Raw genomic sequence first — 17,016 nt, forward strand, 5'->3', positions numbered from 1 at the left:
ATGTCGAATTTCATCAGATTGACCTTTAAGGGATGAACTCTCTTCTAGATTCAGCAAAGCAAAATCTGTGATCTTTTTGAGAACCTTTTGGACCAATTGTTCACCCAGTCGCAATGGAGAAAATTGCAATAAAATGTTTTCCAATGAAGTGACACTTCCAATACCTGTGTAAGGATAAACTTGTGGTATCACAGGTTCAGGGGGAACACTTCTTTTTTCTGCTTGTTTCAATTCTCTAAAGCACGATGGATTCATCAGCAGTTCTTCATTGCCAGATGCTTCCAATTCTCCCCTGGTCTCACTGTTTTCATATGAAGATGTCATAATTATTGAGAACATTTTTCTGAAAACACGTTCAACTATGTCATTTGCGACACTGTTTATATGTGACTGGAAAGCTTTTTTTTGTGCTGATGTTTTAATTTTAGAATCAGATATAAAGTGGGGGAGTTCATTAAATGGAGGCCAATGGTCTGTATCTTCCATTACCCTTTGATATACCTTCTTTAAAATATCCTTAACTACACTTAACAAAGAAGTTATTTTTTCCTGTCCAGATTCTCCATTTCTAAATATTTCTTCCAAAGTCCTTCTCTGGTTTTCTCCTTCTGATATAATTTGGTTTTGATCTGAGCATTTTGAAAAGAGAGGCAGTTCAGTGTTGTCTTCCATTTTTCTTTGACCAGGCAATATTTCATTTTGTACAGTTAGTTGTGTAAAAAGACCAGGGTCCTGCTTTGAGTAAAAGCTACTTGCCTTTAAAGATATTTTATCATGTAAACTCTTTAAGATGTTGTTGACAGTTTCACTTGCAATGATGTTTTCTTGGAATGAAGTATTGTTTTGATATGTATACATCTTTTGGATTTCTAGGTATATGTCATTTTTCATGTGTCAAAATGGTACTGGCGATTATGTCAGCATATTCCTTAAGACTAGCTTGTGATACATGAATTGCAGGTCCATGTTTTTCTCTGAAATTAGCAAATATGTAATTTGTGACTTGTTGACTGAGAACGGTTTTAGCTGTTGATATTTTCAGGATATTCATATCTAATGGCATTTGGTTTGATTCAAGAATTACGCTGTCATCTTGTTTACAATTTGTAAATTCTGATCCAACATATGGTTTTTCTCTAGTCTCCGTATGAGGAATAAGTAGCAAATCTATTCTTTCTGTGGCAAAAGATTTTAATCTATTCAAAATAGTTTTAGTAATGAAATGAGCATTTTCCTCACATGGCTCAGGAGCAGATTTCTTGGCATCTTGTTTCTTTCTTTCTTTTTTTAAAAAATTTTTATTTTATTATTATTTTTTGGCTGTGTTGGGTCTTCACTGCTGCACGCGGGCTTTCTCTAGTTGCGGCGAGCGGAGGCTGCTCTTCCGTGCGGTGCGCAGGCTTCCTCATTGCAGTGGCTTCTCTTGTTGCGGAGCACGGGCTTTAGGTGCCCGGGCTTCGGTAGTTGTGGCACGCAGGCTCTAGAGCGCAAGCTCAGTAGTTGTGGCACACGGGCTTAGTTCCTCTGCGGCATGTGGGATCTTCCCCGACCAGGGCTCGAACCCATGTCCCCTGCATTGGCAGGCGGATTCTTAACCACTGCGCCACCAGGGAAGTCCGGCATCTTGTTTCTTAAGTACAGTTGTCTGATTATCATCAGAATAAGCTGATTTCAGCTGTACATCTCTTTCATTTCTTGCAAATGGAAATCTCTCCCTTTTCCTTTCATTCATTGAGTCTATAACAGGAGATTGTTGACCTCTGCTATGGGAAATGCGTCAGAAAATATCAGAGGCAGTCTTGGAGAAATAGAATCCTTTGCATTTACTGCAAGCATGATAGCAGAAGTGAGATTTTGAAGAACAATATCCACCATACCGTTGGAAATCATAGCAACATACTCCTTAGGAACTAAAAGCCTAAGAATAGCCTTATTTGCATACTCGGGGTCCCTTTCAGAGTTTGTTTCTAAATGTCTCCCACTTACATTACATTTAAGAGTGGATACAGCAAATGGGAGATTATTCTCATCTATTGTTTCCTCACAGATGTCAATTAAGATACCTTCAATGGTATCTAGTATTTGACATTGAAGTTTTTCTCGATAATCACTTTTATTGAACAGCTTTTCAACAATATCTTCTGGCCGACCTGGATCAGTCTCTCTGTCAAATATATTCTTTTCATATTTGCCTTTAGTAGACACAATATCTAACATTGTGTTAACAACCTGACTTGGAATACTTTCAGAAGCCACAACATTATGAGTTAAGAATGGAGTTTTTATTTCTTTATCTAACTTACGTTTGCTTCCTTGTAAAATTTGTCTAGCCACTTCTGTTGCATATATATTTAATTTAGAGGCACTCAGTTGACATATTGAGGTGGTCTTTCCTGATTTATTATGATTCACTGAGCACCAAGAAAATTGGTCATCAGAATATGAATCTTTGGTTGATAAGCATGGTTGGCTTGAAGCAGTCTCATCCTGCTGTAAAGGTAAAGCCATTGGAACTGTGAAATTGATAAGAGGACAAAAGAGGGCTTTTACTTTGGTACTAGCAAATGTTTCTAACTTTGTTAATACTGACTGTATAATATCTTCAACTACATTTATTTTGGTCAGTTTACCAATATTGAATGTGGACTGAAGTGTACACGGATTTCTGTCCAGTATGGTAGAATAAACAGGGGACTTTCCTCCACTGGTATGTTCAGTAAAAGAGATATTTGCTGGAAAGGTGATAGTATTAAACCTATTTTAATTTTCATTTCTATCTGTCATAGCAGCAGAATAAAGTTTTTGAAATATGGTTCTAACAACATTATCTGCAACAATGGTTACATCCGCTTCAGACACTAAAGGGCCCATTGTTTTATCCAGGGGTTGAACAGACGTTTGAGCAAGTGGCTCATCACCAGCATGAGGAATGTCACATAAATGGGACTGGGGAAGAGGAAGCACATTTGGTTGATCAATTAAATCATTCTGAAAAATTTCATTCAAAATATTTCTTATAATGGGCACGACTGGGGACTTTTGTAGCTCTTTGAGTTCTACTTCAAATTTCTTTAACGTTCTTTCGAGTTCCTGTTGCTTAAGAGAATCTGATTTAGTTTCTTCTTCTGTTGGTCTTTCCTCTTCAGCACTTTCTTTCTGTTTCTGCAGGGTCTTCTAGATATGACTCTGGGTCAGCTCCTCCAGGAAGAAAATTTCCATAGGTTGGCCTGTATCTATAATTTTCAATGCCTCTCTCTTCTGGTTCAGTTTCATTAAAGATATCTGGAGAAATTGCATCCAAAATGAAATTGACTAAGTTCTTAAGCGTTTGTTTCTCTTGTAGTGGCTTGCTTATACATGTTTCCAAATCTGGCAAGCTCACGTTTAATTCAGTTTGAATAGCTTTCAAAATAGTACTTGACACTTTCTTTGCATGCATGTATAAAGTCCACTGCAATTGTTTTTCACGTGTGTTAGCACAAATGTTGGTATTTTCACTTTCCCAGTATGTCCTGCTGTTCTTTTTATTTCCACTGATTATAGCGTCCAGAGTTTCTAAATTTCCATTGGCAAACCCTTCCAATTTAGCAAAAACCATTTTAAGGATATCTGAAGCCATGATTTTCAGTTTATTTAGATGCTTTTCTTTTGTGGTTCCTGTTTTGGGGGCAGTAGTTTTTCCCTTTTTGTTAGTCACCTCTTGGCTACCTGGCCAGGTCACATTGGGCACCATGCTGAAGATTATGTCAGAGCCTCTGCTCATTTCCTCAAGAAGCAAAGCAAATGACAGGCTGTCAGTGTCAATATACTCTGAGATAGCTTTAAATTCTGAATTTTTGAAAATGCAATCTATCTCAACACCACATAATTTTGAAACAATACCTTCTAGAATTGTATGAGAAATTAGCTTAATATTGGACTGCAATGTACTGGTTGTTCTCAAATTCTCATTGATCCTCTCTGTATTTTGCTCATCAGGTAGGGGAGAATGTGGATGGTCTCCTATGAGCTTGCATAACATGTCATATAAGGTATCTCCAATTCTGTCTAACACTTGCAATCTAGTACATTGGTGAACTTCCTCCTGCATGTGCTGGCAATGAGAAGGCAAAAGTTTTTGTTGATCAATGCCACCAGTTCCATATGAGATTTTAGACCTTAGTTTATCTGAAGGGAGTAAAATATTGCTTTTATCTGTGTTTCCACTTAACACCTCACAAATGCAAGTTGCTAATGAACTTGTCATAATGTCATTACTTAGCTTTGTGACAACAGAGTCTAATTCATTTTCGGTGTCAGTGAAAAATCCTCTACCTCTAAAATTCTTGGGAGGGCTACCCCGCTAAGATTTAGATTTTTCTTATTGTATTGTAGTTCTTCCTGGATAGCATCCAAAACAATTTTTATCACTTTAATTGGGTAAACACTAAGGTGAGATCGAGACAAAGATTTCTTGTCAGGCGCAGGCTTTGAATGGGCAGCATGGCTTTCTGGTTTGAAGCAGTTTTGTAATTTTGGACAAACAAATGAGTTCAACTTCTTAAAAATCGTGTTAATGATCTTATCATTAATGTGATCTACAGGTTCAGATGTCGAGCCACTTGCTCCAGGTTCTAACCAGGTATGTTTTGTAGCGTCTACACCAAGTGCAGATAAAAATTTCTTCTGTTTACTCTCAAACCATGTTGCTAATGGCTCTTTATTTGGTATGTCAGTATTATCTAGAGAAGTTTGATGTACTGATGAAGAATGTCCAATAATGTGACTAGAAGCCATGTGAAGTATTTTTAATACAGCGTCTATAATATCTTGAGCTACCGTATGGATTTCTGACACAGAGAACATCTGCTCCATCCATTCTTGATGTGACAGATCTTGTGGTTTTCCTGAGGTAAGAAGTGAAGCCTCTCTACCATTTTTATAGTCTAAGTGTTCAGAGAGCCCAGAAGATATATCTTTGAGCATCTGTGCTAAAATACTTCTAACTATATTTTCTAAAGCTTTTTGTATTTGATACGTTTCTTCTTGGCTGAAAAGTAAAATGTCTTTATTCACACCAGGCTTGTCCTTAAAAAGGTCCTTACTATTAAAAGTTGGAAGATCAGTATTTAATCCCTGATCGTGAAATACTACTTTGTCTTGATAAGCAGGCTTTGTAGGTAAGTTCATATTGCTTTTGTGTTTAAAACCAGCATTTTCCTTTGTTAACCAGTGATCAGGAACCTGTTCTTGTAATTTTGCTTTTTCATCTTTGATAGATGAAATCAATACATTTTCTACAATTTTGTCTATTTCTTCATTTTCGTCTTCAGAGTAAAGAGCCATACCAGGAACATTAATAGGTGGAACTAGGCACACATACCTAGGAGCATTAGTTACTCTAGTGCTGGTGAGTGTTGTCTTCTTCAGTGCCAGAAGGACTGCTCATTCTGGAGTGTCTACTCTTTTGGACATCTGTTTTCACTGTTGTCTGATGTAGCTAAGCCAAGATATCATCAAGTAGCTGAAGGATGATCACTGTTTCTTCAGTTGCAATGAGCCTTTCATTGTTAAGTCCAATTTGTATATAGCCTAGTATAGTGCTGATTGCTTCCTCTATATAACCAACCAGAGAGAACTGGGAAAAAATATTTGACACTGAATTTTGTATTTCTTCCTTGCCAATCAAATTGGCAGCATCAGGTTCAACACTGGATTTCCTTTTGCTGGCTCTTTGAAGGAATGTATATGTTGGATCTTCCCTGTGTTGCTGATAAGCCAGTTCAGTTGTGATTTCAAGACGAAAAAGTTCACTTTGCTTAGAAGATGCAAGAGCCGTCAGCTTTTCTAAAATCACATGAACCATATTCTCTGCAATATCATTCATGTTTTCCAAAGCATAGGGCAGTGAAGCTTTTGAAGTTTTTTCTTTTGGAGAAATGAAATGTTCTCCACTGACTAAGTTTGATTTAAAGTGAACGGATACATTTTCTTGTGAAAATTCCTCGGTACATTTTTTCTCAACTGCAGACTGTAGCTTCTCAAGCACATTTTCCATAATTTCAGCAGCTGCTGAGGAAATATCAACACTGGAGAGCAAGTCTCCTTTGTCAGTGTCAGTTTGGTCAACCACAGCTTCGGCCGTAACAAAGGAAAGGGTGGGGATTGTCTGGGTTAATTCAGACACCATTTCATGAAAAATGTTTTCTAAAATCAACTCAGTTTCCTTTTTTAGGTGATATTTAAAGTTAAGTAAAACATCACTTAACTCCTGCATCTCATTTACAGCTTTTGCTTTTTCATCAGGAGACAGTGGGCGTTCTAAGCCATCTGTTTCAGTGGTAGCATCTTTACATTTCCTTGTGCCTGTTTCAATCAGTGCAACAAGGTGACTATTGGATTTACAGGTTTTAAGCTTGGGGGGGGTTCAGATTTCTCATTATATTTAGGTTTGGGGGTTTTAGGTTTCTTTTCCGAGTGTTCTTTCTTATGATATGTTCTTTCTACATCTGTTCTTTCTTTATGGGCAGAAGATGATTTTGACGGTGCCACTGGTTGCCCTATTGACTTGTCAGCTGCCTCTGCACAGGGCTCTGCCTGAACCATCTGTCTTACTTGTTTCATATAGAAATGTTTCACGGCATGTGCTACAGCAACTCTCACTATCAGAAGAGAGGGTAGAGTCATCAGGCATTGGGTATGTAATATTTCGCGACCTTTCTTCATATTTTGTGATGGCTGGATATAATACACTAGTCACTGCAGCCACAACGCAGGTCATTATATTTTGAATTATACTGTTCAGTTCTTCAGAAGTTATCTGGAAAGGAGGTGAGCGGGAGTACAAGGAAAATCACATATGAATTTACTCTATTTTAGGGACAGGGACTAACCTTTAATTCCTTTTATCAAACAATGCATAGCTACAATCCAGCCACAGTGTATAGAGAGAACATAGGAAATCTATTTAGAACACCAGATTAGTTTCAAGTTGGTTTATTCTCTGTGGCTGTGATCTGTTTTTTGAATAAGATTTTCTTTGATTCAAAATCCCTTGGACCCTATACTTGTGCTCCTAAGTGTATAGTTATACCACCACCGAGATTGTCTAATTGTTGAATATATTGTGTAGTGTTAAATACATTGCACCCTTAAAGCTGTCTGTCCATTTTATCTTTGTTTCAAAAATCTGAACATAGGGCTAGCATATACTTGAGCTCATTGTTGGTGAAATTTAAGTGTTAATAAAATAGTACACCCATTAAAATAAAATAAAGCAGAAGAAAACCCCCAAATCCCTTGGAACTATAAAAGTTTATTGCTGAGGATAAATGGCTTCCTGGTTAAAAAAAAAAAAAAAAAAAACAGCCAAATGGGTGTCTAGGCTCGTAGAAAACAAATGCCCTGGCAAGAAGTAAGACTGTGTTTATGACCCAAGCAGTATTTCTTAAAAATACAAACCAGGTTACCTCTAACAAACTATTTCATGAAACAAATTTGCAGTTCAAACATTTATGTGCCTTTGTGGATATAGCCTCCTTTTACTTAGGCATCCGTTTAGCTCGGAGATGAGGGTAAAAAATGAAGCCCCATAGTGGAGGGATCAGCCTGTGGGTTCTGTGGCTGGCCTGTTGCTGCCTTCCTCTGTCAATTGACTGTGTTTATATATGCAAATGACTACAGCTAGTTGTTAAAGTTTAATCAATGGGCAACGGTTAGCACTGATGATTTAAGGGAAATGAACAGGCTTAGGTCCAACGAAAGATTATCAGTGCAAACTGTCTTGGATTGGGAGGCAGAGGACAGCTCAAGAAATAAAGAAGCACATTAATTTCGGAAGGAAAAAAGGTTGAGCCAGAACTCGTACTCAAAGGGCCAGAAGGCTAAGCAGTGGAGGGAAGTTGGGGCTCTTTTAGTATGAGCTGAAGTAGAAACCCAGGGACCAGACTTGAATGGCCATTTCCTCATGGTTAATTACGCTCACTGTTACAGCTTAGACTGGACCAGGGGCAGATGCAAAGTGCACCTGCCAAACTCTATAATTGTTTATGTATGTGTACTTATTGCAGATATATTTTGGGATCATAAAAATCCTTTTGCCTATAATAAAACAGTATTCTTTTTAAAGTTGTTATCCTCAAGACAGCCAGACCAGGAGTGTGTACCTTCCACAGGAACTCTACTTCTCAAGGCTGTGGCTACAAGTCAGTGGCAGCAAAGGCTGGATGCGTGGCATTTTAGCTGTGCATTGTTTGATATCCTGGCATTTGGGCACCCGATTCCCTATAATGTTGTTGTTGCCTCAGAATTATCTCCAAAGGTAGCCCCAGATTGTTCAGGTTTAGGCCAACAATCAAAGTTAACACCTTGCTGTATGTAGCATATTCTCTCCTGACCCATTAGAGAAGGTTTGAGGGATGCTTCAAGGAAAAGCTGTTTTATTCGAGTCCATTTCCCAAATCTCCTAATGCATTTTTTATTGTGATAAAATACACATAACGTAAAATTTACCATTTTAAAGTGTATAGTTCAGCAGCATTAGGTACATTGACAATGTTGCACAAACATCACTACTATCTAGCTCTCGTAATGTATTTTTTTTTCACCTATTGTGCAGACCAGAAAATGGCTACTGAGTTTGAAAAACATAGTTTGAAATGACAGCATATGGTTGAAAAAGACTTGTTTTACTTATGTAAAATGTCCTAAATCAAACACTTCTAAGAATAACGTTTAAACATTAATAAGTAAGTTACTCACCTTCTTGGTCTAAATTGATCTAAATCCGTTCCAATACATATGAGCTAAGAATTTCAATATATATTATTTTCTTATCACCAGAGATAATGTACAGCAGACCTACATTACTACTCTTAGGGTAGCCGAGAAGAAGCATGTCCAACTTTGACATATAAAATTGGGACATTCATCAAGTTTTTAATGAAGTGAAATGCGATAAGTAGAACCTGATTATTCAGCTCATTTTCACTATACTATTAAACCAAGAAATATCGTTTTGGTGCCAGTATGTCTCAGCCTTTGTGTTTGTTGCACATTCTATGAATTGATCAGGTGTATGTGTGAAAGAGTGTGTGAGTGTGCTACTCCCCTGAACCCCTTTCTTGTTCATGATTCCTCTGTCTAGCCCCAGAGTTGGGGCTTATCAAATTTACCCTCTTCTCTGCCTGGCCCAAGTTGCAGCTCTCTTGTGACCAGGTCCCTTCTTTTGATGGAGTAGCTATCGTAAGACTCTTCTTACTCCCAGGAGAATTAAGAGACAGATCTAGGCATCCTGGCTCACCTGCCTGAGGGGCAGGATGTTCAGCCCTGAGCCAGATCTGCAGGGGTCTGCAAAGGTATTTCCCTTAATGTCTTCCCATTGTGGAGTGGGTTTGTGGTATGTGATGCTTTCCCCGTGATGATTAACCCTCCTAAGCCTCCGCCAATCTACCCTCCTGAGCCCCCTGGGCAAAAGGCCAATAACAGTAACTTTGTACCCCCCTTAACAACAACTCTTTTAACAATAATTTTGGACCTCTGTAAAACTCAAGATTAACTGAGAGTGAAAGGCAAGGAAGAGAAAAAGGCAAAGAGGGAAACTGACTAATATCAGCAGATGATTTTGCTGGTTGTCTGATTCACAGATTTTTCTCTAATAACATATTAGAAAATATAGTTAATTGCTTTATCAGTGAGTTTCATCGTACATACTTTTTCTTGACAGTGATTTTGATGGCAGTCTTGTTGCCTGAAAAAGTAAAAAGAGATTGATTTTATTTCTTATGGTTAATAATTTATGTAACTTTCCTCCAATTTCCTAATCATTGAATCAGATTACCCGCTTTGTGCTTGGGAGTTTTTTTTCCCTCCCCAGCAATTCACAGAGAAGAATAAGCTTTATTTTTTTATCTAACCCTCCTATTTAGCCTCTTACTTAGAAATTGGCCCCTGGGTATAGGACATGCTCTATTAATTACTCAGAGGAGTAGAGTAATTGCTGCATAAAGAGTAGAATAATAGGTGCTGAGTAAACTAACACCTATCTGATATTACCACTGTTGATCCACCTTAGCCATGTTTGTTCTGTAGTGAGTTGAGAAGAGCGTGGATGGGGTTGGCGAGAGAGGGGATGGGCTAGTCCTTTCTGCCTGTCCTGCTTGATCAGAGCTTTCTGATAATTCACTTTCTACCCACCTCCTCAAAATTCCTAATCTCCTCTCCTTGCCCCACAGTAGGAAAAGATCTATGGATGATCCACTGACAATGATAGATTAAAATAACGGGTTTCAGATCATATGCAATACCAAATTAGATGGAGCCCTTTTCTAGGTATCACAATATTCTATTCTGTGTTCTAATCAGAATTACTTGTTATGACCTACTACATGGAACCAAAATTATATTTTACTAAATTGTAGCAAGAGAACAACAAAATCATGTAAATTATAGAATAATAACAAAAAGTTTAAAAAAATCAAGGCCTAAGACTAATTATGATTTACTTTCACATTTTTCTGCCTCCATGGATCCCTTGCCTCTCTTCTTCTTGACCTTCTTAAAGGAAACATGGTGCTTCTATTTTCATTTTTACTTGTCCTGCCTTTATGTTATCAAATTTACTTTTTCCTCCAAGGCCTAACAATTTAATTTTGAGACATACAGTCAGACTGTGAAATTACAACCTAAATCCTAGCAGGAAAAGGTCTCAGTTAGGGTTAGGCATCAATAGCCCATCCACAGACTAATACCTTTTTGCAATATAGAACCTAGAACATGAATGCTCACATCAGTGACATAATTCCTATCCTTTGGCTTCATTCATTTTTCTAAGACCCAGTTTCTTAGGCCAACTCCAGCACAATTTCTTTTTTGTAGATCCTCTGCAATCCAATGCACCCAGATTCTTTTTTTCTGCTCTCCCTATCTTATACCACAGGCAGCAAGTGGAGTCCTGTGTATGTTTCTACTTCTCCCCACAGACTTTCTGTCCCAAAGGCATGCATTTAGATAAAAGGAAATAGCACAGAACTGAGAACAAAACTAACCATATAGATCAGAAAAGCCTTAATATAAGACCACAGAAACTAGTTGTAATATTGGATACAAATCTGCAATTTGCAATGAATTATCAGTTTCTCTTTGGAGTCAATTGAGCAGAAACATGCAAATGAACTCACTGTTATGTTGGAAAGTTCCACAACAATTCTAGGAGTGCCATAATATTCCATCCACTTTTCCCTAGTCTTAGGTGGTTTTCCCTAATAGGTTGATGCTACTAAAGCATCTAAGGTTTAGGTCATTTGTACTGCCAACTCTCTACTTCTTAAATAAAGAGGGCAGTGATATTAATGATAATTAGTTTAGAAGCCCCAAAGATAAGGCACAGTTTTCACCGTTTAACTTGCTATGTCATAAAACTATAAATATAACCTTTCTCTTCCTAACCTTCTCCTCCATACAACCTCACTTTAGTCCAAAAGATAACTGGCCAACCACCCCTTGAAGATTAATGTGACAAGACTGAATTTTAGTCTGTCTGCCTAATCCTTCTGAATATCTAAGTTTTAATGTAACTGGTGGTCCTCTACTGGTACCTCAGGCCCACAGCTTTGGAGTGATGTCTCATACCTCCTGATCATACATACATGTAGTCCATTCTATTGCCAAATCCATTTACTCATTCTAGTGGTTGAATGGGATTTAAAAGCAGCACCTCTGTATCCTAACATCAGTGGTCCAATCTGATAAGCCAAAAACTGGGTAGTTCCATGGGTGGCCCTCCCTTTGCCTAACATTTTATCCACTGTCCTGCCCTCAATTCACTCTCTGGTATTGCTCATGTCTCCCTGTCTTTTCTCCTCGTGCTTTGTGAAGCACAAATGAGGTCAGGGGCAGTGCTTTATTCATCTTGGTATCTGTCTAATAACCAGCACTATACTTTGAACATAGTAGGTTCTCAAGAAAGTTTGGTAAATAAATTTCCATTTAACATATTTTAGCTCTATGTGTACAAATGAAGGCCACTGTGCAGGCTACAAATCATTAATGGACTTCTGCAGAGAAGTGTCTGTCTTCAATTTGTCGTATATGATGCTATCAGGGGTGTTCAGCAAAGTTACTGATTTGATAATATTACATCTCTCCTCAAAACCTTAGACTGTCACTCAATGAGTGAAATACAAACTTCTGAGCACAGTCTTCAGGGCAACAGACTCACTGCCTTCTTTACTCTGTTTCTCCTCTCATCTTCCATCCCAATCATCAGAACATACTCAGTATCTAAATGCAAAGCTTAATAATTACAACTGTTTACCACATCGCTATCTCATCACATTTGCTTCCTCCTGTCCTGACTTCTTTGGTTCCTAATTCTATTTTATTAAGCTTACTGTGTATGTCCTTTACATTAGCATTAGAAAAAACAGAGAACCAAGGAGTTGGAGGAAGAGAAGAGAGAGGAGGTAAATGGTGGAACAGACACGATGCGTCCACAGTTGAGTCTTGGAAAGCAAAGAGCTGCATCAGAACAAGAGGACTAAGCCAAAGGCCTTGAACCTGGGTTCTTTTCTGTAAGGTAAAGGAATGTGACATGGGTGCAATGGGCAGAGCCATACCAGATGTGTTGTAGCTAGGTTTTCTTGTGCTGTGTCCTGGAATTGTCCTGGGTATAGCTAAAGGTATTTTAACCCTGTGTATTTGAAAGGAATGGGAGAGAAGCTCCAGGTCATATACAGAGTTCTTCATCTTAGCTGAGTTTTAATAAAAGGGTATCCAGAGCATTTGCTATTGAAAAGACTCAAGTGATTCTGTAGTCTAGGGTGGGAGTTGGTCAGGAGGAAGAGGGAGGCAGGAATTAACACTGTGTAAAACTACACATAATCATTATTCTCTCACTTTTATTTCTTGAAACTACCTTGATACTGAGCTAGTCAGTTTCCTTCCTTCAGCATCCTTGTATCCCATGAGCCCTCAGCAAATCAGACAAGCTGACTTCTATCACTCCTACCCCCAAATCCTTTTCTAAAACGCTTGGTCTGAACATCAACACCATTTACCACCACACACTACTTCACTTTACCCAACCATTTGCATCAGAGTTTGGGATTTATAAAAACTATCCTGAACCTCATTTGGTTTGTTGAGTGTTTAAAAGATGATGGTGTTGGGTATGTGTGTTCCATCAGGAGTTATTTTATGTGCATGAACTATTATTCAAGTTTGAGGGGAATAGGACATCAGCAGAATGGGTGGCCACCAAGGTTTGAGGGGTGAAAGGCTCCCAGGCCAAAGAAAAGTTCTCCACTGGCCTTTATTTTGCATCATGAGAGACTGATTACTTCGGATTACAGTGCAAATATCCTTAGGGGGGTAGCAGATTAAGTCATTAATACTATATATATAACACATCATTGTAAAGCAATTATACGCCAATAAAGATGTTAAAAATAAATAAATAAATATATAGTAAACGAATTTATCATCATTAGAAAACCAATAACCTCAAAAGGCAAAAGTAATGCAGCATTTTTGAGTGGGGATGGGGAAAAGAATAGATCCAGATCCCAGAAGTAGTGCTCCCTGAAAGGGGAGTGAAAGTACTGTCTATCGGGGGCACAGGACTAAAGGGAGAACAAAGAGAGAAGGAGGTGGAAGAGCGCAAACAGCTAGCTTTGCCTACTTTGCAATTTTAGCTTAGTCCTAAGAGGTTGCAAAAGGGGAGAGTTTTACTACAGACAAGTAAAACTACAAGAATGGAGGACTCAAACAGCACTCCTGTGTAATTATTTAAATATTAATTTAAAGCAACACATTACTTTATTAAGTTTTCTTAGATATTTACTTTTTTTTTTTTTTTTTTTTGTGGTACCCAGGCCTCTCACTGCTGTGGCCTCTCCCGTTGCGGAGCACAGGCTCCGGACGTGCAGGCTCAGCGGCCATGGCTCACGGGCCCAGCCGCTCCGCGGCATGTGGGATCTTCCCGGACCGGGGCACGAACCCATGTCCCCTGCATCGGCAGGCGGACTCTCAACCACTGCGCCACCAGGGAAGCCCCCTAGATATTTACTTAATTGATGAGTCGTGAGAAAAGAAGATTCCGGGAGCTGCAGGTGAATTTTCAGAGAGAAAAAGAAAATTACTATTTATTGGTATCCTTCATGGGCTACTTGTAAAATGGTAATTAACATATCTTAATAGGTCTTTTATTCCCTGCTGTCAATGCTCTGTTTAAACCCTCCAGGGACGACCAGTCAGGCATCAAATACACCTTAAGGTCTGGGATGATTGCCTTCCTCACCAGCCTCATCTCTGGTCACCATTCTACATATATTCTATGCTCCAGAGATACTGAACAATACGCAGTTCCCTTTGCCTCTGCCCTCACTATTTCCCTTGTAACTCTAGTGTCCCTCTTAAATTTCTCATTTTTAGGACTCATTCAGCTTGTGTCACCTCCTTCAGAGAGCCTTCCTTGATATCTGCCTAGATAGACGCATTCTCTGTCAATGCTCCTGAAGCACCCTATACATCCTTCTGTTATAGGACTTACTATGCTGTATTGTGAGTACTAGATTACAGTGCCTGGCATATACTAAGCACTCAAGAACATTTATTTGTTGAATTAATTCTTCTTTTCTTTTGGCTGCGCCACGTGGCATGCAGGATCTTAGTTCCCCAACCAGGGATCGAACTCGCGCCCCCTGCAGTGGAAGCGCAGAGTCTTAACCACTGGACCTCCAGGGAAGTCCCTTGAATTAATTCTTTAACACACGCGTTGGCTCAATGTTTGTTCATTAGTCTGCCTGTCATTAATCTCTTCCCACTCAAATACTGTCTAACATGCTTTGTATGCCATCTAGCAAAGTTCCATAAGTGGATTTTAGTGACTATTTCTGGATAATGATACTAAAGCAAGTCTTCATGTAGAATACATCCAAGGAATACTGGGATGGTGTATGTCAGTTGTGCACAATCATGACTAAACAGTCTTAAACAAACAGAATACTTTGAATAATAGAAAGTATTAGAAAGTATTGGTAGTATTACCAGTTAAAGCCAGTTCAAAGTCAAGGTGAATATCTATTTATTTTTCTCCCAATAAATGTAAAGTGTATTGTGAATAACCAGTGAATTCCAACGATCTGCATAGAAGTTTTACTTAAATTTTATGTACCTTCTTGAGTTTCTTTGTGTATGAGTATGTTTTTGAGTGTGTACAGTTTTGGAAAGGAAGGAGCTGGAATTAATAGTGAACAAACCTGGAAAAAAGTGTGAAGATAATACTGTTGTGGTGTTTTTGAAATATGTCTACAAATTCTTTCATAATACTCCCTCCTGTGGTGGAGGTTAATTCTTTTCTCCTAGGTGTGGGTTGGACTTAGTGACTTGCTTCTAATGAATATGTAGTGGAAGTGATGGTGTATAACTTCTGAGACTAGGTTGTAAAATATAGTGTGGCTTCAGCTCCTTTCTCTTGGATTGCTCACTCTGGGGGAAGCCAGATGCCATATCATGAGGATGCTCAAGAGATGTATGGAGATGCCCACGTGGTGAGGAACTGAGACTTCCTGCCAACAGTCATGTGAGTGAGAAACCTTAGAAGTGAATCTTCCAGTCGCAGTCAAGCCTTTAGGATGACTGCAGCAGCCCTGGATGACATCTTGACCATAACCTCATGAGAGACCCTGAATCAGAACCATCCAGCTAAGTTGCTTCTGTATTCCTAACCACAGAAACTGTGAGATGATTTTTTTAAGCTGCCAGCTTTTAGGGAGTTTTTTTGGTTATTTAGCAATAGATAAATAATGGCGTGGTTAAAAGAATAAGGAACTCTTCTATGGTTTCTAGCAACATGGTGCATTAAATATCCTAAAGAGCCTAACTGTGTAAAACCTATTAGAAATGCAATGGGAATTTGATAAAAATACAATTATAGTGTAGAACTTCCATACACCTCTTTGATGGCTGGACACATCTAGCAGGCAGTAAGAAAAGAGTCTAGTAGACAAAAAAATCAGTAAAGACATATAATAATTGAATAATATAATCAATAAATATAATTTAAAATTCATTTAGAGCCTTACATCCTTTAAATAATTATACATTTTTTGTATGTCCATGGAATACTTTCAAATATCAGTCACATATTTGGCCACAAAGAAAACGTTAACAACTTCAATGTGTTAAAGATCTACAGGCTACATTCTCTGAACCTAACTTTAAAAATGTGGCCGAAAATATTAATTTCATGATAATTAAGCAACATACTTATGGATAACTCTTAGGTCAAAGAGGGAATAAAAAGGGGAAAGTATAATCTACCTTAAAAAGAACATTTTATATCAAACCTATGGGAACAGCTTTTATTATTTCCCATAGGTTTTGATATAAGGTGTTCTTTTCACTGCTTCTCCCATGCATCCCAGACCAATATCTACAACTGCCCCCTTGACTATTCCACTTAGATGTCCCACTTGGATGCCCTCAGGCATCTCAAACTCAACATATTCAAAGCTGAACTTATTTTTTCTCTTCCAAACTTGTTCATCTTAATGTATTGCCTGTCAACTGAATGGCACCACTATTCACTATCCATTAAGTTGCTCAGACTAGAAATCTGGGAGTTGTCTTCAATTCATTCTTCCCCCATATTCAATCAGTAACCAAATCTCATCCATTTGACCCTCTTAGTCTGAGTCCAATCTGTGCCCAGCTCTTCATCCTCACTGCCACTGACTTTGTTCAGGACTCATTTCTAACCTTCACTATTGTAATAGCCTCTTAATTGTAATAAGGGGCAGTATGGTATTGCAGTTAGGATTGGTTGAGTAAGATAGACCTAGGTTAAAACCCTGGCTTTGCCACATATTATGTGAAATCTTGGGCATGATAATTTACCACTCTGAGACTTAGTTTACTTATGTGTAAAATGTTAGATAAAAATACTTTTATTGTTGGGAGGGTTAAATGAGAGAATATAGTTTAGTATAGTTCCTGGTACATAGTAAGTGTTCAATATGCTAACTGTTATTTTTATTG

At 38.3% G+C, this 17,016-nt stretch overlaps 1 protein-coding gene across 1 annotated transcript in view; it reads right to left on the bottom strand.

Annotated features, from left to right (window-relative positions):
* The window catches only part of LOC116747184 (fibrous sheath-interacting protein 2-like), a 65,553-nt gene that overhangs the window by 30,694 nt on the left and 17,843 nt on the right, over positions 1-17,016 (bottom strand). Inside the window, 9 exon segments of the mRNA XM_032618974.1 lie at positions 24-892; positions 894-1,273; positions 1,622-1,753; positions 1,756-3,148; positions 3,150-4,335; positions 4,338-5,398; positions 5,400-6,408; positions 6,411-6,582; positions 6,584-6,799. Coding sequence (XP_032474865.1) covers positions 24-892; positions 894-1,273; positions 1,622-1,753; positions 1,756-3,148; positions 3,150-4,335; positions 4,338-5,398; positions 5,400-6,408; positions 6,411-6,582; positions 6,584-6,799 — 6,418 coding nt within the window.

The sequence above is a fragment of the Phocoena sinus genome, chromosome X, assembly GCF_008692025.1.
Source record: "Phocoena sinus isolate mPhoSin1 chromosome X, mPhoSin1.pri, whole genome shotgun sequence".
In the NCBI taxonomy this organism is placed as follows: Eukaryota; Metazoa; Chordata; class Mammalia; order Artiodactyla; family Phocoenidae; genus Phocoena; species Phocoena sinus.